Raw genomic sequence first — 25,118 nt, 5'->3', positions numbered from 1 at the left:
AATAGAGTCTATCTATTGGGCAGTGATTGTAGCTCCAAAGACTCACTGCCCCCTATATTTCATTTAATACAGCTCATAAATAAATCAACCTTTCTCTTAGGGGATGGAGTTGTAGATTCATAGCCAAGCGTATATTCACTGCATTTTCTGCATTTCTTAAATAACCCCTAGGGAATGCTGTGTTAGCACAAGCAGATGCAAAGACTGCAAAGGGTAAAGGTTGCGGGTGTAATTCAGTTTTACAGAGATGCACAGAATGAGGACTTTAGGTCGAAGCAAGTTGGGATGAAAATGCATGCACTCACCAGAGACATTCTCAGGTTCTTCTGCCTTTTTGGAAGACATAATAAAGCTGAGACTGTGGAGAGAGGAAAAACAGGGTCATCAGACACACAGTGACACATAATCAATCACAATCAAGCCCCCTATTTGCCTAATATCCACACATGGAAATGTCTTGGCCATATTGTAATGGGAATCAATGTGAATGCCTGATAATAGTCACCATCACACTCCAGTTAATGACACTTACATTTAACAATAAGAAACCTGATTTTCACCTCACTTAATAAAAGCACAAGGGCTACTTAAACATTGCTGTACAGTGCATAAAACAGAACACAATGCCATAAAGAACACTGCAATGCTTATGAATACAGCTGTCAACAACTGGGAACAGGGTCACACAGGCGAATACATTGTGTGCAGAGTGTCTCCTTATTGAATGCAGTTGTAAGAAGAGACTCAGGAACTGCTATTTAACAAAACAAATGGTTATTTTTATGATGTATTTATTTTGACTTCAGGATTGTGCCATAAGTTCTCTGTACAGAACATCTGTAAACAAGATTGGATGTAGGATCATTTAGAGAACTCTGTAACTGTTAATTTCCTCTACATGATTTAGAAACCTTAATACAGCCAGTGGGAGTAAAAGCTGTGTGTGTATTCAGGCTGGCAGTAAAAGGTCTTGCTCAGCAAGCCTCTCTGGGAATCTAATATTAATGATGTAATATTTAGGGTTGATTTTCTGAATGCAGTTTAAACTGTTTAGACAACACTTTATAAACATATAATGAGACGATCATAGCCCACCTTCTCCTTGCTGCGTTTATAATGGATCCCACACATTGTTATTATTTTATTTATTTTTTAAATAATGTAACCAGTTCCAATTTTGACTTCTTAAAAGTTTAGTGGAATGTACAAAAATGCATCCTACATTCATGCATTACGGAGAAGACAGTAGCATTTCTAACAAGTATCTAATTTTAACACAATTTTAAACAATGTAAAAATCAATAGCTTTGCACATGCTTTCCACACATTTTCCTAGATCTCTCTTTACTCCAATTACACAATTACTTTACAGTAACATACAATGTATAGTTCTGGCCAAAAGAGTTGCATCACCTAGAATTTTAGAACTGAGACAGTTTAAAAAATAAAAAAAAAGAAAGAAAACAAACATATGAACATAATTTATATCTGTCATTTAACATCATGTAAATCAAACAAACTACAAAATGATGTTGAAAAGAAAGACAACAGGAAAACATAATTGTAGTACAGTATTTCATATTAGATATTGAAATGCAACATTTTTCAATCTGTGCCAGTTTTTTTCATGAAGTATATGGGAAACTAACAAGCGGCATATAATTCAATATGTTTACGTAACATAATTCAGCAGCTTTCATTCGACTTCATGAAGCAAAACTGATGCATTGTGCAGGGCGATGGAAAACACTTGGCACACCATTGCTGTCTAGGGCACTGATGTAGGCTTACATATTAAATACAATCTGGTCATGTGTGCTGTGTATGTCCAGAGGGATGAGTTCTGTATAAAATACAGGAGAACAGCACACAAGAAATATGACTTGCCTGTGTCTGGGGAATAGGCTCACATTTAATATATATGACAAACAGCCACATGCAAGACAGTGACCTGACCTGGGGATTGTGGCTATAAGCAGAGCATGAAAAGACAAAGTGAGTCTAGAGTACCGAATACTACCAAATGTACCACACCCTTTTGTGCAATTTGTAAAAGCTGAACATCCCTGTTACAGCTTAGCTGTAGCCAGGACTGATACACACACTAAGTACTTGGGCTCTCCACTGCACATGCTGTGCAATAGCATGAAATGTAGCAGTGCAAAAGTACCAAGCCAGATTTCTTTCAAGCTTATGCACATTATGTTATTATCAATGTACTTTGCTAAAAGGCATTCAAAAGAGAAATAATTTGGCGTTTTATGCTCAGTGTATGAGTTTAGTATCTTATACTATAGGAAACTATAGGAACATCTTGACAGCAAAAGGAACAGTTACAAATATTACCAATGCTGTGAAAAACCTTAAAATTCAAGGATTACTGCCTGACAGGATTTTGTTTTATTTTTTTAAATGTTGACTATTTTAGCTGCTCAAATAAATATGACTGAAAAGTATTGTCATTAAATGGTTGTGCTAACAGCACCTGAAGAGCTTTTTGTAAATACTCTATTATGCTCACTTTCTAAATATTAATTCTAAATACATATTCTAGACATACATATATCATGAGGTTGAATATATATTTGAAGAATATCTTCCAGTTTATTCTGTATAGCACAGCCATAAAATACATATTCTAATTATAACTAATCGAACTAATAGGAAATATAACACATTTTCAGCTGGGTGTCAATAAAACTGTTATTTTGTGTTTGTTATTCAAAAACATATGTTGACTTCATCGCTGCCTGTCCTGACAGCAGAACTCTGATAGCATTGGGTTGTCTAGCAGCATGGTAAACATTGTGGTCCTTGTATTAAACACATCCCGTGTTTACGAACCGAGCATCCACTTAAACAGAATGAAATATGGAGTAATGATGCGTTTCCAGTCCTTCCTTCAGGCTAGCCAGGTAGCATTGTGAGCCTGTCAACACCAAGAGCACTAAATAAGCACCTTCTGTATGGTAATGGACATCTGTCAAATAAAAGCTGATTGAACCAGGCATACGGTGTACAACCAACTGAAGCCACTGTGCTAAAAATAAATAAATAAACGTGCTATCGCATCCAAAGCAAGGCATGAAAAAGATGCACTCACCTAAGATACAAGGGTGCCACCGAAAAGAAACAACATCTCAGTGTCCCATAGTGGTGCGCAAAACAGTGTGTCCTATTTTGCTGTTGTTTGGTTTTAGAGAGACGTTATACTCATAGGCAGTCACAGCGCTGCCAGCATCAGCAGCTTCGACTCCAACCAAGGGCAGTAGTTTCTGTGAAGGGAGAAAAAGCAAAGGTGCTCTCAATTTGATACGCACTCTCTAGCGCCGTAACATCTTGATTGGGCCGATCCTATTTTCTTAAAGGGGCGGGTTTAGAAGAATGGATGGGGCATACGAGCCACAGATACACCCCGGAACCGCTGAAATAGGAGTCATTAAGGGTATAGTTATTATAGTCATTAAGGGTATAGTTTCACGCTGCCCCCCCCCCCCCCCCCCCCCCCCCCCCTTCGCTTTCTCTCTCTAAATTATAAATGTGTTAAAGCCCCCTGAGTGACGTTAATATTGCTCGTATTTGGTGACGCATCGCCATGTCGCTAACACCAACACCTATGCAGTAAATTGCGCCCCCTTCCATTCTTACCATTACGATTCAAATACTAAGGTAACAGATTGCAGATGGAGATTTTCACAGATAAACCCTTTAAAAAGTACCCTGTGCAAATTGTCGACTGCTTTCTTTAGATGCTGCAATTAAAATGAAATTTAATGCTAGTGATATTTGCTGTTATAGTAACAATTTTGAAGAAAAAAGAAAAAAATAAAAAACAACGAATGCGACATTGCTTTGCGTCCTGCGATGTAAAATCTCCAAACGCTGCATGATTATACTTATTTGACTCACAAGAAGCTAGCAAAAGGCACCTTTCAAGAGAGTGTAAACGAACAGGATAGTCAACAAAGGAGGTCAGCTTTTTTAAGAATGTTGTTAACCGGCACCCCCAGAATTGTAGCGTGAATCGGAACATCACTGCGGTACACTACAGATTTACAGATGGAGAGTGGGGCTGAGGGAATTATAGCTTGTAGCTCAATTATTTCTCGCTTCGCATTTCCCGTGTAATGCCAGCCTTTAAAAACTGTACTACTGCTGGCGGTTAAAAGACAAAAAATCCTCACCCTTCTACTCCTGACTTTCAGTCGTGCAATCCTACATTATTCCTTAAAGTTTATGGTTGTGTAAAGAAATCAGATTTGGCATTAAGAGAAACAGTAAAATCAACAGTACCTGTACAGTGCGTATCATGCCCATACGTATATATATATAATATATATATATATATATATATATATATATATATATAGATATATGGGTTAGGTTAACAATCCATTGTAATTAAGGGCCTTCTATATGAAAAATAAATATTGAAGAATATTGTAATTAATTCTATATCAATTCTTAGTTAAGAGCTAGCTGATATGAAAAGCAGATTGTAATAGATCATCTTAAAAGTTTATTGTAAAATCTTTGCATTTCTAATGTAATTCTCTCACACACCTCCCCTCCTATTCCTCCCCCTCCCAATCTGCACATTGTGATGTGACTTCACAGACTATTCGATTAAGGCCTCATTTCAAAGTTCTTCAACTCTCCCCTCTTTTCCATCATAACAACATGATTATATTTTATACAGTGCAATGCTTAATTATTGTGCTTTATTATTATAAATTTGTGTTCTCTTTTACTGTGGTACGGTACACTTCATTTAGTTTCACAAGGGTCAAAGTACACAGCAATAAAAACCAGTTCTCTCTGGAAAGCTGTTACCCTTCCACTTCCTAGGTCATGGCATCCTTAGCAGGGGTCTCGAAAGAAAAAAGGAAGTGTAACACCATCTGAAAGCAAGGCTTGCACACAGAGATTTCTTTATTCCATTATAGTACTATCGGCTCTATTTTCAAAGCATTAAATAAACTCCTATTTTTTTTTTTGAAAGAAGTAAAACACCTGTTCAATTTACAATATTAGTTAAACATCTAAGGAATACAACCCAAGTTCTCTGAACCTGCTGGCCAGGCGCCCGGTGAGCTCAGAGCGGACGCCTGCAGGGCTGGCCTTTGCCCTCCGGAGGGCGATAGCTCGCTGATATGCGCTCTCAAGTTCCTGGGTGTAGAAGAGAAAGCTGGCTCGGTTGTGGGATCAGAAGCTGATATCCGCTCTCAAGTTCCTGGGTGTAGAAGAGGATGCTGGCTCGGTCCTGGGATCAGAAGCTGATATCCGTTCTCAAGTTCCTGGGTGTAGAAGAGGATGCTTGCTCTGTGGTGGGATCAGAAGCTGATATCCGCTCTCAAGTTCCTGGGTGTCGAAAAGAAAGCTGGCTCGGTTGTAGGATCAGAAGCTGATATCTGCTCTCAAGTTCCTGGGTGTAGAAGAGGATGCTGGCTTGGTCCTGGGATCAGAAGCTGACATCCGCTCTCAAGTTCCTGGGTGTCGAAGAGAAAGCTGGCTCGGTTGTGGGATCAGAAGCTGATATCCGTTCTCAAGTTCCTGGGTGTAGAAGAGGATGCTTGCTCGGTTGTGGGATCAGAAGCTGATATCCGCTCTCGAGCTCCTGAGTGTAGAAGAGAAAGCTGGCTCGGTCCTGGGATCAGAAGCTGATATCCGTTCTCAAGTTCCTGGTTGTAGAAGAGGATGCTTGCTCGGTTGTGGGATCAGAAGCTGATATCCGCTCTCGAGCTCCTGAGTGTAGAAGAGAAAGCTGGCTCGGTCCTGGGATCAGAAGCTGATATCCGCTCTCAAGTTCCTGGGTGTCGAAGAGAAAGCTGGCTCGGTTGTGGGATCAGAAGCTGATATCCGCTCTCAAGTTCCTGGGTGTAGAAGAGGATGCTGGCTCGGTCCTGGGATCAGAAGCTGATATCCGCTCTCAAGTTCCTGGGTGTCGAAGAGAAAGCTGGCTCGGTTGTGGGATGAGAAGCTGATATCCGTTCTCAAGTTCCTGGGTGTCGAAGAGGATGCTTGCTCGGTGGTGGGATCAGAAGCTGATATCTGTTCTCAAGTTCCTGGGTGTAGAAGAGGATGCTTGCTCAGTTGTGGGATCAGAAGCTGATATCCGCTCTCAAGTTCCTGGGTGTAGAAGAGGATGCTTGCTCGGTTGTGGGATCAGAAGCTGATATCCGTTCTCAAGTTCCTGGGTGTAGAAGAGGATGCTGGCTCGGTCCTGGGATCAGAAGCTGATATCCGCTCTCAAGTTCCTGGGTGTCGAAGAGGAAGCTGGCTCTGTTGTGGCATCAGAAGCTGATATCCGTTCTCAAGTTCCTGGGTGTAGAAGAGGATGCTTGCTCGGTTGTGGGATCAGAAGCTGATGTCCACTCTCAAGTTCCTGGGTGTCGAAGAGGAAGCTGGCTCGGTCGTGGGATCAGAAGACACCCATTGAACCTTCACTTCTCCTGAGCAACGAGGGGAAAAGAAGTATTGGACAATCCAAATTGGGGAGAAAACTGTAAAATAATTGGGCACATTAAATTAAAAAAAATAAATAAATATGTAACCAACATTATTTGTTACAAAGTGACATGGAATGACTACTGGTAATTAAATCCACATGAATTCACAGGGCTGAATTCAAAATGAATTATTTCAGAACTCAGAGGAACTACATCATATATTCCGGTGTTATCCCTGTGATATTCGACAGAATTCATTATGAATTTGCGGCCATTATTTTAAAGTTTTATCATCAAATAATTTTCCATCTGAAAATATATATCCGATTTGGACCCTTAGGTCTTAATATTTTTACATTCTTCCAGTTAGCGGCACTGTAAAAAAAAATCCTCATAAAAAGTGCAATAATTGTACTTTAACACTGGGTGGCACTGTTCCAGTTAAAAGTGTAGGTAAATAAAAACAATGTTAAAGTCATGTTTTAACCATGTTTGAAACACATCCCTATTTATTAATAATGGCTGTAAATGATCCATTATGGCATGTAATGTATAAATTGTCTATTGCAAAAACAAATCATAACAGTGGTTCTATTAATAATATTAATGCTGTTTTTTTGTGCAAATATAACAGGAGGAACACTACAATGGGAAAGAAACAAGAATACACACATTTACTGATCTGATATCAACACATGGCATGTTTTGTAAAAATCTGCATTCTGCAAGAGATCTGTATCATCCAATCAAAACCAACCAACATGGCATTTGATCACATTTCAACAATAATTACATGCCCATTTAAAAAGCTGTATAGTATAATTGTTAATAGAAATGTAGCTTTTATTCTATTCTATTACATCATTGATATCCCTACTCTTAATAATCATTTTATACATTACAAGCATAGGGTCCATATATTATATTATCTTGGAAATTAGGTAATCCATTATTGTTATGAACTATATGTTCTTAATTAGAACACCACTGTAAATATATTTATGATACATTTTTAGAAGCACTGAGGCCAGTGTCAGTTTTCAATATCACAGAAGTAATTCTTATTATCAATGATTGGTCTCTTATATTTAAGCTTGTAAAGAAGTGGGGGAAAAAACATACTATACAGCAATTATCTGGTTCTGGAGGTTATGTAGTTACTTCACCATGTCAACACGCTTTTCATGTGCTAGATCAGTCTTAGATGCCAAGGTTCTAGCAAAGTCCTGATAATGTTCTAGGGACATTCCAAAGCCTGTGAATCTTGGTACACTCCTTTAAGATCGTCCAGAATCAACGGAGAGTTTAACAGAATGCATGAAGGTGATCTTCCCAAGGCTGGAAGAGTTGCTTTTGATAAGAGTTTCTTGCACAAGCAAGAGAAAGCAGTCCTCTATATACAAAACGATGGTTTGAAAATCATATAGAAAACACACAAGGAATAACAAACAGGCTAAGTCAAGGGGACATAAAGACCATCCCATTTTCACCACCATCACATGATTGATAAACAATACTGCCTGATTGTCCAGTAATGAGCCTGTCAATCCAGCTCTTCTCCACTTTGCTCCAGTGGTCCTATAGGAGTGACTGGTCGCTTCTGTAGTCCAGATGTAAAAGTCACACTCGCACCAAAGCCTTTCAATGCATTTTTTTAAAATTCAAAGTAAATGAGCACAAGTAACTGGATGATGTCATTAAAACTTTTCTTTTGTTCAGTAAAGTGGGTCTGCTTGAATGACATAAAGAAATCAGCAGCCGTTTACTCCAATACTGATTGAAAAGCATTTACAAATCCAGCAGAAAAATAAGATTGGAAAAGTGGTATAACCTGTACAAAAAGTTATTTTTGTGTTCTTTTTTTAATAGATTTTGTAGCTTTCAGGTTTCCAGTATCAGAAGATAGTATCAGTACTAAAGAATTCATAAATAAGTAACTCTCTTTAAACTCCAGTGCCCACTTTACTCAAAATATTTAGTAGCAAAATTACCATTTATAAGGAAAAAAAACAATCATTACAATTTTAAAAAAATTGTTTAAAAAAAAACAAAAAAAACCCAACACATCTTAGGTCTACTGTCTTCATTCTCCTGACATTTCACTTATTCTCTGTTTAATATCCTTTGTAATGTGTTCTGTATAATTCCCTATCTTCCATCATTATTTGACTCACTAGCTATTCCAGCAAACAGTGCTTCTGAAAAGACTCCTTGTAGCTTATTTTCTCAAGCGAGGAAGCATATGACAGTGTCGACCCAAGGGACTTTTTCAGCCTGAAAAAAGAAACAAGGATCAGGGGTCACAAATGGAGTTTAGAAAAAGGGGCATTCAGAACAGAAAATAGGAGACACTTTTTTACACAGAGAATTGTGAGGGTCTGGAATCAACTCCCCAGTAATGTTGTTGAAGCTGACACCCTGGGATCCTTCAAGAAGCTGCTTGATGAGATTTTGGGATCAATAAGCTACTAACAACCAAACGAGCAAGATGGGCCGAATGGCCTCCTCTCGTTTGTAAACTTTCTTATGTTCTTATGTTCTTATATCAGTGTTGAGCAGGCTTCAGTGCACGATCCAACGCCTATGGGCTTCAGCGCAACACTGACATGCTTCCCCTCATCATCAGAAACTCAGAAGCAGTATTTCCTGGAATAGACAGTAATCCAAGTCAATAATGAATTAAACTAAAACAGCAATAGAGAATCACTCAGGACACTAATAATATTATATTAACCTAAATGAAATAGGAATATGTAGATCATAGAAATCCATTTTCAAACTACAACCCCCTTGTTTGGTCACTTTACTGGGTCCACTTCATAGAACACATGCTAATGGTAGTTTGTACAGTTGGAGTCCATTTTGATCTAAACAGAAAATGGACCAGTGGTATTAAAAAGGGGGCAGTAAATCTCTTACCCCTGCTTAGAGCATTGAAAGTGACTCCACCATCATCCGAAGAAAACAACACTTCAAAGGATCTCAAGAACCAGAGTGAAGTTTCTTTCCAAATACTGCCTACAGCCATTGTTTAAAGTGAACGTTTACTGTTCCTCATTTCACTTTGTGAACCTCTGTGTGTTTGTTACTGGATGCTTTTTGATGCATCGTGTTGCCTTTTTCAACAGGGTTTTTGGAAACCCTTTCCGTAAAAGACCCTAGCATTACATTGCCTCGAATGATATTTGCTGTAGCGCTTCAACACTGGATGCTCATGGACATGATGAAATCAGTCCATGATGAAATCAGTGATTCCAATGTGGCTGTTGTGTGAGATTGAGCAGGACTGAGGTGGGTCGCCCAGCGACATATACTGCGTTTCTACTGACCTATTATAAAACCTGAAGGGGAAACTAAAATGAAGGTTGCTACTGTATGTCTTCAGAACGACCTGTGATAAAAATACCAGCACATTTTATTACAAGAACTCATTCCACATACTGTGAATTAAGCTGCAGTGGCATTTTTCACTGACCCCTGAGTGGCTGAGCTGATGTAGGCTATATCTTAGAGCACCTGCTCTGATATGTGCAAGTAATTCTGACATAGTTTGCTCACCATTATAGTTGTTGAGCTCTTAACAAATCTGTACGCATTGGGACAACAGCAATTATTACAGTGTAGGTACATTTCAAAGTTTTATAGACAGAGGCGGGGCATGAGGACACTGTGCGAGTATAAGGGTGTGGACTTCAGAATGGAACTTAAACTGGGCAGAGCTTGGCTGAGTGTATGCCCCGCCTCTAAACCTTTTATGGGTATAGAGAGGCGTGTGCAACATTTAAAACCCGCCTCCCTTGCTTGCTCAGACCAAATTCAGTAACATTTAATGGCCAGTTTCTTACAAACATATACAAACAGTGCCATGGCGAACAGGTCATTAACCTGTGGTTCAATTCACAGGCATGTATAATTTAAAAACAGGAATCTAGTGCATTCAGGAGAACTGCAGCACAGAAAACTCCCCTTGATATAAAATACCAACCAGAGGTGCTTACTACAAGACATGACTCACAACATCGGAAAACAAATATTACCAAAGGATTTTCAACAGCTTGCGGCATCTCAACTTTTAAATATAATACAGAAAAACAGATCCAAAACAGGGTGAACTAACTCTGCTTAGGGTTCCTTCAGCAAGACCTTGGTACCTTTATAAGGGGCACGCAACCTTACCAAAGTGCTAAAACCTCACTGAACACAAAAAACACTTGCTTTATACCTGAAGTCCTTTTAAAATTCCACTCAAAATAGGAGTTATCTGGTATGCAAAATATTTTGTATGAAAACTAAGTGCTGTCTATTCCAACATGTTTAAAACATTCCAACAAATTAGAGGTGTGCTGGGCTTCAGTGACAGAATGAATTATTAAAGGGTAAGGATTCGGGGTAGGGATGTTTTTTTATATACAGAGGAGCACAAACATAATAATTAACATCATAAAGTTGAATATCAATGACCCTAAGCCGTGTTTCTATTGCAGTTACCTACAGTCTCTCTACCCTGCCTTGTCTTTCGTTTCACATGCAAACATAATGTAAGAAATCACACTGGCCCCACGTAATGCATCAGGACACCATTAATACTATACATCGTCATGGAAACAAATCACACTTACACGACAGCTGAAACACAAAGCAAGGAGAGTGTTGGTTTGACAACGTTAGGACTGCGAAGGGGAAAAGGATTTCAGGTATAAAGTGTATTATTTGAAAATCTTTTTTTTTTTTTTCAAGCCCCATGTAGCACTCATCAAAGTCCTTTATTTGTATTTTTTTCTTTTCCATTTTTGCCCCTATGCTAAAACCCCTTTGTTTCAGGTTTTATGATGTCTTGGAGCTCTTCATTGATTCCAGTTTGGCTTCTAGGTCTGTGATCTGTGGAGAGATAGAAAGAGGCCAAAGGTGACGAAGATACCATGGCAAAAAAGGCTGGACAACAGGTAGAAACTTCACAAAAGGTGAACTGGCACACAAAAGCAGAGAACCGGGGGGCAGTAATAACATTAATAAAGCTAACAAGTGGTAAGAAAAAGGATTTGAAAGCATTAATGTTTCCAGCAGGGGGTGACGTTGTACTTTCGACAACACTTGCTCCCTGTTCAATATTCCGCAACGAAGCCCCTCCTACTAGAAACTTAGCACGTTACACACAGTGGGACCGAAGCAGGTAAAAATGAATCACAGGGGAGGGATGAAAGTAGGCATCAAACTGTTCCTCTACCTTTTCCTGCAGCGTGTCGCTTTCTTCTTTGTGTGCGGCTTCCGATTCCTCCAGTGCTCTCCTCTGGGCAGTCTCCTTCTTCAGGAACTCGATTTCCCTGATGAGGAAACAAATGTCAATATTCAATATTCACATTTAAAGGGTGGCGTTTCTTGTACCCCCTCCAGTCTCGTTTGTATAATTACACCAGTTTAAGTTTTCTATCTATGGATCTATTTTCTAATGCACAGATTATTATTATTTATTTTTTTACAGTGTTTTGACAGGGCAACTTCTCAAACTCCATAGAGCTCGCACACACTGTTTTAATACTAAAAATTTAAAAAGCAAAAGGGATGCGCCACAGATTAGATAAATTGAACAAACCCCAATTCTCAATTCAAAGCTATCCCAGCTATCCCACCCTAACCCTTTCTTCAATATAACAGCTGTCTGTTCCTCTTACTTCTGCTGGTACTCTTTGATGAGGCGCTTGGCCTTGCTGTATTTGCGCTCCAGGGTCTGGTATTGGGCCTGGGTCTCTTTGAGATGCTCGTCCACAGCCTGGCACAGCGTCTGGGCCTCCATCCAGTAACCCTCCAGCTTCTCCATGCGCTCCTTATTATCAGCCACGCTCTGCTCCAGCTGGGCCTTCTCCATCCGCCAGCGCACCTTCTCCTGTTCCGTCAACGCCAGCTAGGGGGAGACAGAGAGCATGGTCACGGCAGTGCAGCCGGAAACAAATGTGTGTTTTCAATGTATTTGAAAGGATTTGCATGTTATTTGAGCATTCATTTGTATTACGCGTCAGTGTCAGGTAATGACTGCTGTGGTGGATATTAATTCTATTATAAACTGCTTTCTTTTGCGTATGAAGATGTTTTCATAACATGTTATATGAGGTTATATTATGGACTGGTTCTGGATCCCCTTAATGGAATTACAGTCTTATAATACTACTTGCTTGCACTGCAAAATAATCAATTCTGCATTGAGGTATACTGCCAGGCCAGTACTTACCTTTCTTTTAAGTTGTTGTATTTCAGCCTCAGTGACAGCATGTTTAATCTGGAGCTGTTAAAAGCACATGAGAAATGAATCATAAGTGATATCTCATTCGATTGGTCAAACATCCTTTAACCAGACACGCTTGGCGTAACATTGCCATGTCTTATCATAGTTTACTAAACTAACCCGACTCCCTCTTCTCACCTCTTTGAACTTGTGGGCCAGTTTCTCTGGGTCCAGCTCTATGGGGGAGAGCATGTCCTCACTCTCAGCCAGATCAAACACCTCAATGGCCATCTCCACATTGGGGAACATGGGACTCATCTCATCCTCCTCATCTGTTGCGTATTCCCCGGTCTGAGGGGACAACACACACACACACACACACACACACACACACACACACACACACACACACACAGGCACCAGCTTGTTGAGAATCAAACCTCTGCATATGATTGTTCAATGGCCAACCTGTCCATGCAGTACCCATAACTGCCCACAAGATGGCTGCAGAGAGCTTTCATGATTTGTTTAGCGTTTCCAGCTTCATCAGCAGGAAAGCCAACATGAATTCAACATCCCACAATACTTTGATCTCTGTTTCAGAGACACCTAACACAAATCAATAAGATCTGAACTCTGTGGAGATATTTGGAGCAGTGAAAGGGATTTTTTATTGGCTTGCCAAGTCATTCTGAGCTATGATCTGCTGTGTGCATTTCCGCAGAGCTCTACCTTAATCAATAATAAAACTATTTAACACAATTTTTGTTCCTGGGTAGTAAGTGTTATTTCCTAATTGCTTATGCCTCAAAAGTATAGAAAATGGCTATTATTCCCCACAAACTTTGCTTTTGTGACCAGGACAGTGATATTTCAAAATATCACTATTTCCAATGGGAAAATGGGCAAATGTGTGTCTTTTCGTTCACATAAAGTCAGAAAAAAACAACATATGAATCCAAATTAACATATATTTATACTAAAGTAATACAAAGATGACTACAAAAGATTTAGAAATGAGTAGTTTTTCGAGATTTACAATTACACTGTATTTACCACTGTTTATTTTCTTGGCTCTCAATAACTGTAATGACTTGATGGAACTTCTAAAGATTTAGAAGTGAGTAGTTTTTTGAGATGTACAATTATACTGTAAATACAGTATAATTGTAAATCTCGAAAAACTACTCACTTCTAAATCTTTTGTAGTCATTAGTCATTAGTCATTGTAGTTGGAAATAATGATATTTTGAAATATCACTGTCCTGGTCACAAAAGCAAAGTTTGTGGGGAATAATAGCCATTTTCTATACTTTTGAGGCATAAGCAATTAGGAAATAACACTTACTACCCAGGAACAATTTTTTTTTTTTTTTTTGTTACACAGTGTAATTATCCCATGAAACACACTGGCAAGAAGAGAGACCGTTTGCTCTGCAGATCTAGTATGCCGTATCCAATCACAACATGCATTCAACTGTGCAGATATACAATCAACCACCCACAGGGCTTCTTAAAAGCTAGCGTCGCTTATTCAAGCTGTTTCATTGTATGCTCTTTTGGGTGAACATCTTTGTTTCAATTTGACATCGAATCCACTTACTAGCCTGCATTGCCACAGCGCCACCTAATGCAAATGCACTGTGTGTATGTAGAACGGTCCGCTTTAAAACAGGTGGCATCTACTACGCCAGTATGTCTCCCTACATACTCTACAGCACATCCAATCCCATATCATAGATCCTGAGTTACTCCACATTAACAAATACGAATCTGCCATGAAGATTTCCCCTCACAGCTGTCTGCCATTCAGTCTTGATTAACAATTATGCCAAATAGTGTAGAGGTTTAGAGCTTGGGCCTGATTTGAAGCCAGGGCTCCATAGTTGAAAGGGCAGCCTCCTGGCCTCCCCTAGCCCCTCAGTATTTGTCCTTACCTCGTCCTCGTCCTCCATGTACTGGGCGTAGCGTTGCTCCATCATCTCCCTCTGCCAGCGCTCCTGCTCCAGGGTCTGCTGAATCAACTGGGCCACTTCACTCTGCTCCCCCGGTTTCTCCCGGCCAATCAGGAACCTGCAACGCACAGACAGGGCGGATCAAAGCTAGCGGTGCTGCTCTGAACCTTTTCAGCTCCCAGATTCAACACAACACAATCCGAGCAGACGGGAGAGATAGGTCCCCTTTCAAAATGATTGAATCTTGTTGTACTGATGGAAATGGACAGGACTGACCTGAAACCACGTTCCACCTGGTCTTCTCGGTGTGTATGAGTTGGGAACGAGATCTATTGGATACTTAACAATTGCTCGCGCTGTACGTTCTCAGGGTTATGTAAGGACATTCTACTAATATTCTGCATATACATATACATATATCTTTTTTAAATAAACAGTAATACAATGTGTCATTTTTAAAATATTAAATCAATTCAGGAATTACTTTACCTGGCGGATCTTTACATTCATTGTCAACAGATTATGTTTCGACGTGCCCTTCAAACCTGACCTGAACACCCTCTGGCTTCCATACAGCCCTGGGCCTCAAGCAGAGACTGCCACTATGAAGTGGTTTGAGGTCTCAACACTAGTGCTAAGCTTGGTCCCTCACCTAACACTACAGAGTAAATGATGGGACCATTTCGGCCTGCTCCCCCTCCCTCCTCTGCCAGCTGTACCTCCCGCAGGATCTCCAGAGGATGAGGACAGTTTGTAAGGACACCCACAGTGTCTCTGGTATATTGTGAGTCATGCACAGTATTAATAGAAAAGCAAGCAACGGAAGAAATTAATATAAATGTAATGCTATTTTCATATTGATAATATTTTTATTTTTGAACACTGTGCCAGGCAGGGAAAAGCGAAGTAAGTGACAGATTCGATTGGATGTGCTTCATAAGAACATAAGAACATAAGAAAGTTTACAAACATTCGGCCCATCTTGCTCGTTTGGTTGTTAGTAGCTTATTGATCCCAAAATCTCATCAAGTGAGTCCAACTGACTACATTATCTATGGTAGGCGTTTAAATCTCTTCTTGTGTTTGTGCGCAAGGCTGGCCCTTTTTTCTACTGGTTCAGTATTTTATCACTGGTATTTAAAACCCAACGCAGGCTCGTCTTATCGAGTAAGTGCCACTCTGGCCCTACTTTTTGACACTGTTATGGCAGGTAAAAGAAAGCAATGGAATTCTGAGAAAAAAAAAAGCATTATTGATTTGGATCACTTACTTAATCATACAGATCAATATGTAACTGAATAAGTTAATAGTCCAGGACTTGGGCCAATACATACAGAATTGTAACTAAGCAATCCGTGTGTATTAAGAGCACGTATGGGTCAGCAGTTATTGCCGTATATCACGTATGTCCTCGTTTTACGATTTTTACCACCTTGAAGTTGTCTTTTCCGTGTCTAATTTTAGCTTGTTCGCTCCAGCATACCCTTGCAGTATTCCCAATAGCAAACCAGAAAATGAATCTAAGTAACAGATGTTTGCAAAGGATATAAATAATGGTGACCCTGAACGTCTTTCCCCTGTGGTGTGATCTACATGGATATTGCTCCATAGATTCTCTGAAGCTGACAATTTCGTCTTTCTGATATCCAATGGAGGCTAGGCTGAGAACATCAAACTCAGATCAGTTGTGACCAGAGCCGGATTTGAACCCAGGGCTCCAGAGGTGACAGGCATGACAAGCAGCGACTGACTGTAGCTTTATATAAAAACGAGGCAAGAGTTTACATATTGTTGGCTATGCAAGGACACATTTTAGAAAAAAAGAAAAAAACTGTATTAACACAATTTACATCTTTTATTTAACATCGTGTAATAAAAGAAACCTAAATAAAAGTAAATAAAAGAAACATAAAATGATATCCGGAAGCCACAATAGCAGTTCAGTAGTATTTCATGTTAGATTTTGAAATGTCACAGTTTTCGTCAGTTTATGGGAAAACTACAAAGTGGTATGTAATTCAAGATGTTAATGTGATATTATTTCATTTGATTTTATGAAGCAAAATTAGTTCATTCTATAGATGCAAAACATCTGGCCAGAGCTGTACAGTTCCAGCGACTCTTATTGTCTCCTTCCAAACAAATAACACTGGCACTTATTCAGTCTGTAGGCCTTGAGAAATGGTATCCCATGGTAACCCTAATGCACTTCCTGTTCCGCCCCTGAATAGGGGTTTCCATTTCCTGTCTCTTGTGTAAAAGAAGGAGCCGGGAGGTTCCAGGGGGGTTAAACAACTCGTCACTGTGAAATCATAAATGATAGTTTCCTGAAAGAGCTTGAGCCTGTGTACTGTGCAGAAGCACAGCTAATAATACAATGCTGAAATGGAATGGCGCGCTTCCTTCTTGGGCTTAGAGAAGAACAATCACCAATGTGGTGGCCATTAGAATCGACGGCCACTATGCATTTCAATATTATTCACTGGAAGCATGCACAAAGCAGACGTCTGAGTGAAGGTTATGATTACTATGAAATGTTTTAACGCTGGGGTGGAGATATCACAGTTTTTGGTCTCTAGCCTAAACTAGATCTCTAGTTCTCAATCAAATCCACCATTGTGGGTTTGAGTTGTAGGGGACTGTAACAAGAAGGCGGTCTTCAAGTTTTGACCTGAACTCAGCTACCCCTCATCAGTAATTTAAGAGCTGCCTTTTCTAAAGGTGTCAAACTGCTCGGCTCTGAAGCAGCCAGGGGATGGACTAAAATAAAAATCAAGAAAATAAATGACATTAAACAGAGGCACCGAACGATGAATAACGAATAAAGAGCAGCGATGGCAGGTCAGAGAAGAACCAAAGATATCCTGGATTTGGAAATGCAATCTCTGGTTTTGAGTGTAAGAGAGAGCAATTAGGTACCACAAAAGTCAGCCTTTTCTCAATCACTGTTTAACCAGACTTTAAAGACTGGATATGTTTTGTAGGAATTGTTGGGAGATTTTTGGAATCACGTGAGCAACTATGCAGTATATGAGATCTGGTGCAGTTAGTTATATGTCAGGGAATACATTGATTACAAGCCAAGACTTTTCAAAGCTTGAGTGGGTTATGATCGTGGACTCATCAGATAGATTGCTCAGCTTCTCCTGGAATTCCTATCTCTACCATTAAAAAGCTACTGTATGAACATTTCTGTTGGGTATCCTGACGTGCGCGGTTTTTGAATTGCTTTCCCATTGCCTTGGTGCGTTTCATTTGTCCTCACCTGACTTGGCCCTTGGTGTTCCTCAAGACAGACGCGGCGAAGCTCTGAGTGACTCCAACCAGGCTGGTTCCATCCACCTCTACGATGAGATCGTTAACTTGGATCCTGTAGGAGAGATGAGAGGCAGAACAGCACACAGTTGTACTGAGAGGCTTGACATCTGCTTGAGTTTTTAGCTGATTAAGATACGAAGCACTATACATTCAGGCATGCCTTGCTAGACTGGGATATTGAAGACTTTGATGTTTGTTTTATTACCAGTGCACAGTTGTTAGGCAAAACTGTGAGAAGCTATCAGAAAATGAACATCTAGATCATACTTTTTCATCAGCTAACTAAAATAATACCCAGCAAGTTACCTTTGTTAGTTAGTCTGCAACTTGAAGGCTTACGGTATACTAAAAACAGAAATTCAATTTATTTAAAATGACTCACTTTGGATAATTTCCAATTACGCATGACCAAATATGTTCAGACTCTGAAATTACATGTAAGTAAATGGATGTATATTAAACATTAGCTGGCACTATGAAATATTTGCAGTAAATAACACTATGACAATACTTTGAGATATAGATATATATATATATATATATTTAAAAAATTGTAGCTTGCTTTTGTAAGCAATACTGCTCTGTGCACTATGTATGAAAAAGCTGGGCTCTCTCATCACAGCATCTGTGGTGCAGATAGAGGGAAGTGGAGAATAACACTGTGTTCCACCTCTATCAGGAAATGGGTTACAGAGCCCTCACAAGTTTCCTCACTGAACAAGTACACTCTCATTACAGTGTATTGTCGGCGCACAGCTAAAGCCTTGTAACACAAACAATGTACACAGCTGTCTGCCCCACAGTGCTCTCAATTTGTTGTGAACGGAAAACACATAAGAATGGGGGGAGGGGGAATTTTAATGGACTGAACTGCTGTGGACAACAATCCTAGAGTATTGCTAACCCTTACAAAACTTTACTATAACAGAAGCATAACAAAGTGTCATAAAGCACAGTGAAAGCACAGCAAGCGAATGTATAGTTTCTCCAGAATGCTACAGCATAAGTGAAAAGGTGCAACTGATATTGAATACAATGCTGACAGCTTTACTGAGCATCTGATATTGAATACAATGCAGACAGCTTTACTGAGCATCTGATATTGAATACAATGCAGACAGATTTACTGAGCATCTGATATTGAATACAATGAGCAGACAGCTTTACTGAGCATCTGATATTGAATACAATGCAGACAGATTTACTGAGCATCTGATATTGAATACAATGCAGACAGCTTTACTGAGCATCTGATATTGAATACAATGCAGACAGATTTACTGAGCATCTGATATTGAATACAATGCAGACAGATTTACTGAGCATCTGATATTGAATACAATGCAGACAGCTTTACTGAGCATCTGATATTGAATACAATGCAGACAGATTTACTGAGCATCTGATATTGAATACAATGCAGACAGATTTACTGAGCATCTGATATTGAATACAATGCAGACAGATTTACTGAGCATCTGATATTGAATACAATGCAGACAGATTTATATTGAATACTGAGCATCTGATATTGAATACAATGCAGACAGATTTACTGAGCATCTGATATTGAATACAATGCAGACAGATTTACTGAGCATCTGATATTGAATACAATGCAGACAGATTTACTGAGCATCTGATATTGAATACAATGCAGACAGATTTACTTACAATGCAGAGCATCTGATATTGAATACAATGCAGACAGATTTACTGAGCATCTGATATTGAATACAATGCAGACAGATTTACTGAGCATCTGATATTGAATACAATGCAGACAGATTTACTGAGCATCTGATATTGCAGACAGACAGATTTACTGAGCATCTGATATTGAATACAATGCAGACAGACTTTACAATGAGCATCTGATATTGAATACAATGCAGACAGCTTTACTGAGCATCTGATATTGAATACAATGCAGACAGATTTACTGAGCATCTGATATTGAATACAATGCAGACAGATTTACTGAGCATCTGATATTGAATACAATGCAGACAGATTTACAATGAGACATTTACTGAGCATCTGATATTGAATACAATGCAGACAGATTTACTGAGCATCTGATATTGAATACAATGCAGACAGATTTACTGAGCATCTGATATTGAATACAATGCAGACAGATTTACTGAGCATCTGATATTGAATACAATGCAGACAGATTTACTGAGCATCTGATATTGAATACAATGCAGACAGATTTACTGAGCATCTGATATTGAATACAATGCAGACAGATTTACTGAGCATCTGATATTGAATACAATGCAGACAGATTTACTGAGCATCTGATATTGAATACAATGCAGACAGATTTACTGAGCATCTGATATTGAATACAATGCAGACAGATTTACTGAGCATCTGATATTGAATACAATGCAGACAGATTTACTGAGCATCTGATATTGAATACAATGCAGACAGCTTTACTGAGCATCTGATATTGAATACAATGCAGACAGATTTACTGAGCATCTGATATTGAATACAATGCAGACAGATTTACTGAGCATCTGATATTGAATACAATGCAGACAGCTTTACTGAGCATCTGATATTGAATACAATGCAGACAGATTTACTGAGCATCTGATATTGAATACAATGCAGACAGTTTACTGAGCATCTGATATTGAATACAATGCAGACAGATTTACTGAGCATCTGATATTGAATACAATGCAGACAGATTTACTGAGCATCTGATATTGAATACAATGCAGACAGATTTACCGAGCATCTGATATTGAATACAATGCAGACAGATTTACTGAGCATCTGATATTGAATACAATGCAGACAGATTTACTGAGCATCTGATATTGAATACAATGCAGACAGATTTACTGAGCATCTGATATTGAATACAATGCAGACAGCTTTACTGAGCATCTGATATTGAATACAATGCAGACAGCTTTACTGAGCATCTGATATTGAATACAATGCAGACAGCTTTACTGAGCATCTGAATTGAATACAAAGCAGGCAAAGCAATTCACTGCATTCTGTTTTGCAAAATAACTGGGTTATTAAATCCAAAAACAACTCTTGCATTACCAATTCAAATTCAGGATTTAAACCTGATGAGGGTTAGTGCTGTAAAGGGTTGATTACACGGCCCATGCCCCCCTCCCCCACTCACCTGCCGTCCCGGTAAGCAGCCCCTCCCTCAGTCACTGTCTTCACGAAGATGCCCAGTTTCTCCAGGCCCATGTCAGCACCGGCCCCCATCCCAATAATACTGATCCCCAGACCATCTCCTTCTGCAGGGAGACGAAACAAAGCAGGACTTTACAGCAGCATCTACACCAGAATCAAGCCAGGATACCAATCCAATCAATCCAATTCACTTATCAGTGAGCTGTGATTCAAACTGGACTTTACAGCTCTGGACAAATGTTTTGAATCACCTGTGATGAGTCAAAGGGTTTTCGGTCTGTGATTCAGCCTCCCGACAGTAGATGGCATCAAACCAACTCGGGACTTCCCTTTACCAAGATCTCGTGACCATGGCAAAAGTCATCTTTTTGAGGGGCGGCACCTTGGTGAGGGGCGGAAGTACGAGTATGTAAATTCCAGCCACTGGAGTCAAGTGAAGGATATGCAGACACTTGTCAGTTGGGGATTGGTGTTCAGACTGACTACATCTGAGGCAATGGACATTACATACTAAAGGGAACGTACTACTGTGTTCGGGGTTGGTCCGAAAGTAAAATAGGAGGAGTAACGGGTGGAGGGAGAGACTGGTTTGGTGCAGCGGGATTTTTAAAACAAAAAACACTAACATTTCTTTTGTCTTTTTTTTGTTTATGTATGGGTCGCCACGAAGACAATTAAAGACGAGTCATCACGGTTTGTTTTGGATTTCACCCCTGCACTCCTTCCCTCACACCATTTTGTTTTCTTTTGTTATTTAATCATTTTGTTGTGTATAGAGAATAAAAATAAATTATTTTATTTCTGTACACAATAAATTACTGTCTGGACATTCCATTTAATACACTCTCGCCTCACACACCCTATAAAATTAACTTATTTTGCACCAGCTCTGAGAAACCTGTTTTAGCATCAAGGCGCCTTCTCTTAGGAGTCAAAAATGATTTCAGACTTTTAAATGGAACAATTTAATTAAGTTGCATTGATACATGTTTCATATCATCATGCTTGTTTTGTTTGCAAAATAACTGGGGGGGGGGGGGGGGGGGGGGGGAGGGTTAGTGCTGTAAAGGGTTGATTACACGGCCCATGCTCACTCACATAACTTGTAGGTTCTGGACGGTAAACCGGGTTTTAGATGTTTTGAGCTTTCAGGATGTCCGATCTCAATGTGGATTACGTTGCAGACTTTTTTATAATGTCTGAGAAAGCATTCAAGGCGACTCATTCATCTGGGCATTAGGAGTTGCAAAGAGTTCCGGGGTACAGTCGTGCGGGAAACAAAGCAGGACTTTACAGCAGCATCTACACCAGAATCAAGCCAGGATACCAATCCAATCAATCCAATTCACTTATCAGTGAGCAAGACAGTTACCTTTCTCCAGCTCCACGGAGAATAAGTCAAGCCTCTCCACCCTCTTCTCCAGCTCGTACTCAGCTGAGGCAGCCATGGGATCCACATCATCGTTTCGCCGGTCGTAGTCCTCATTGCAGTAAGTGGTGAACACCTGCAGGCAAGGGAAGGGGAGCAATGTTAGGACGGGACTCCACCAGAAAGACTAGAGAACAGATCTTCCAGGCTTGACCTTGCTCAGCACAGCATGTGCCCCTGCTAAGAGGCATTTAACATAATCAGTATTGTTTTGTTTGTTTTTTTTTTGTTTTGTTTTTTTTATAATGCATGGAATAATCTACCTTGTACTTATAGCTCTGGCCAAAATCACCCTATAAAATGAGACTCATTTTGCTTCATAAAGCTGAATAATGTTAACATAGTACATGTACCTAATCTAGATGGAATTATTTAGCTTTGGCCAAAGACACCCTTTTCAAATGGACTCATTTTTACTCTTACGTAAACTGAATGATTTCAGACAAAATAACGTTGAACTAGTACAATACATGTATAACATTTGTTTTGGGGGGGGGGGGGGGTGGGGGGGGGGGGTATGGTTACTATAAATCGGGGGTCTGTAAAACCTTTCTCCAGCTCCACGGAGAATAAGTCAAGCCTCTCCACCCTCTTCTCCAGCTCGTACTCAGCTGAGGCAGCCATGGGATCCACATCATCGTTTCGCCGGTCGTAGTCCTCATTGCAGTAAGTGGTGAACACCTGCAGGCAAGGGAAGGGGAGCAATGTTAGGACGGGACTCCACCAGAAAGACTAGAGAACAGATCTTCCAGGCTTGATCTTGCTCAGCACAGCATGTGCCCCTGCTAAGAGGCATTTAACATCAAGGTATTTGTTTTGTGTTTTTTTTTTTTTTTTTTTTTTTTATAATGGTACGAATAATCTACCTTGTACTTATAGCTCTGGCCAAAATCACCCTTACATCCCCAAATAAAGGGGAGAGCCCCTTTAAAACCCCCATTCTGGGAGCTGTGTGTATTTTGAGCTGTGCTGAAAGATTTGCAAACCAAATGAAAAGCACATTTTCTTTTTTTGTTTTTTGTTTTTTAGAGGATTTCAATCAAGCATGCTGTCTAACGAGTGCTGCCCTCTGGCTAAACACGCTGACCTCTAATAGCAGTGACCTTGGTGATTATACCATTGAGTAAAGTGACTGAATCTGGTTTTCCCAGTCAATTTTGCATACTTTAACACAGGGGAGGAAAGAGGGAGAGAACAGCTTTGTCTACAGTAGAAATTATCTAAACCTTTCTATCTGACAAAATACCATCCAACAAGATGGTAAACGCAGACAAAGGACAGCAAATGGCTCACACGACTGATATGAGAATGATAAGTATTCTGAAATGTATAACAACTGCCTCTTCTTGTAGCAGGATAAAGTCACTGTAAAGCAGATGACCCGACAGACTTGCATGTGCTAAGTTGGCAGGTGCTTACGTATCCCAAAACTGCACGAATCACTGATTTTTTAAAATGTTACAACTGTCTCCAGCATGCATCACTCTGGAGAACAAGTGATGGTTACAGAGAAGGTTTCAACATTTAGGCCTATTCTGTTAAAAACACCCTTAATGATCACTGAGCTAAAGCTAATGTTGATCTCTGCAATTCTCAAAGTGTCCGGCAGATTAATTTTATTGACAAAATAAATAAAAACAACACAAGTGTTAAGGAACTTAAAAATAAAATCAGTCAGGCAGCTGTTGTCTCAAAACACTGAAGTCACAGCACAGATTAATGTAGATCATTATAGGATAGGGATTACATGTAATGGTGGAGACAGTCCTAAAATAAGATGGAGGGGATTTGTGCATTTAAATGAAGTATAAATCACATGCATTCCATCATTTGAGAATGTCCCGTGTACCGTACTGCACCCCTCGGAAGTGCTCTGGATACTGAACAGAAACAGGGCTGCAGGAGTAGATAGGACGCTAGGCATCGGATTAAGGATGGTGCAGTGCTCCGCTGCTTTACAAAGATGGACACGTGTTCCATTAAGAGAACAGATTAAACTCAATCTCCCACCACCCAGGCTAGGGGGTGGCTTTTAAGCCCTTTTTTATCTTGGTAAAAAAAAAAAAGATTGTCTCTCACACAGTTAAAGCTGAACTCCCATTATAAAAGCAAATCCCTTTCTGTGGATATTTCAGTTTTCATTTAGCTTCGAAACGTCATTTCACGAGACAGTTCCCCTTCGTATTTCACAGTGGTGGTTACAACAAATCTCAGTGGTTCTGGTTCTGTTTCCCCAGTATGGAGTTTATTGCAGGTTCTGTAGATTTGGTGCTGGTTCAGGAGCTAGTCAAACAGGGTCACACAAGTTGGCTCATATAAAAACCACTTTACTATACAGCTACGGTTTAGCATCACCTAGAATTTTAGGATTAAGACAATAATAATTATTTAAAAAAAAAACTTTATGAACGTAATTAAGATCTTTTATTTAACATCATGTAATCAAAGAAACTACAAAACGATATCGCTAAAGTCTACCAGAAGCCATAATAGTAGTACAGTATTTCATGTTTGATTTGTCACATCTTTCAATTTTTGTCAGTTTTTTATTAAGTATATTGAAAACT

The 25,118-nt window shown here is 39.6% G+C and overlaps 1 protein-coding gene across 1 annotated transcript in view; it reads right to left on the bottom strand.

Annotated features, from left to right (window-relative positions):
* LOC121324922 (neurabin-2-like) overlaps positions 1-25,118 on the bottom strand; it is a 47,411-nt gene that overhangs the window by 11,304 nt on the left and 10,989 nt on the right. Inside the window, exons 3-13 of the mRNA XM_041267123.1 lie at positions 23,100-23,232; positions 21,106-21,226; positions 17,887-17,991; positions 14,604-14,739; positions 12,865-13,017; positions 12,673-12,726; positions 12,119-12,348; positions 11,674-11,770; positions 11,277-11,327; positions 3,104-3,207; positions 306-358 (exon numbers count right to left, since the gene is read on the bottom strand). Coding sequence (XP_041123057.1) covers positions 306-358; positions 3,104-3,207; positions 11,277-11,327; positions 11,674-11,770; positions 12,119-12,348; positions 12,673-12,726; positions 12,865-13,017; positions 14,604-14,739; positions 17,887-17,991; positions 21,106-21,226; positions 23,100-23,232 — 1,237 coding nt within the window. The remainder of the gene's footprint in view (positions 1-305; positions 359-3,103; positions 3,208-11,276; positions 11,328-11,673; positions 11,771-12,118; positions 12,349-12,672; positions 12,727-12,864; positions 13,018-14,603; positions 14,740-17,886; positions 17,992-21,105; positions 21,227-23,099; positions 23,233-25,118) is intronic.

This window comes from Polyodon spathula, chromosome 12 (assembly GCF_017654505.1).
Source record: "Polyodon spathula isolate WHYD16114869_AA chromosome 12, ASM1765450v1, whole genome shotgun sequence".
Classification (NCBI taxonomy): domain Eukaryota; kingdom Metazoa; phylum Chordata; class Actinopteri; order Acipenseriformes; family Polyodontidae; genus Polyodon; species Polyodon spathula.
This window is presented reverse-complemented; position numbering and strand designations above follow the sequence as displayed.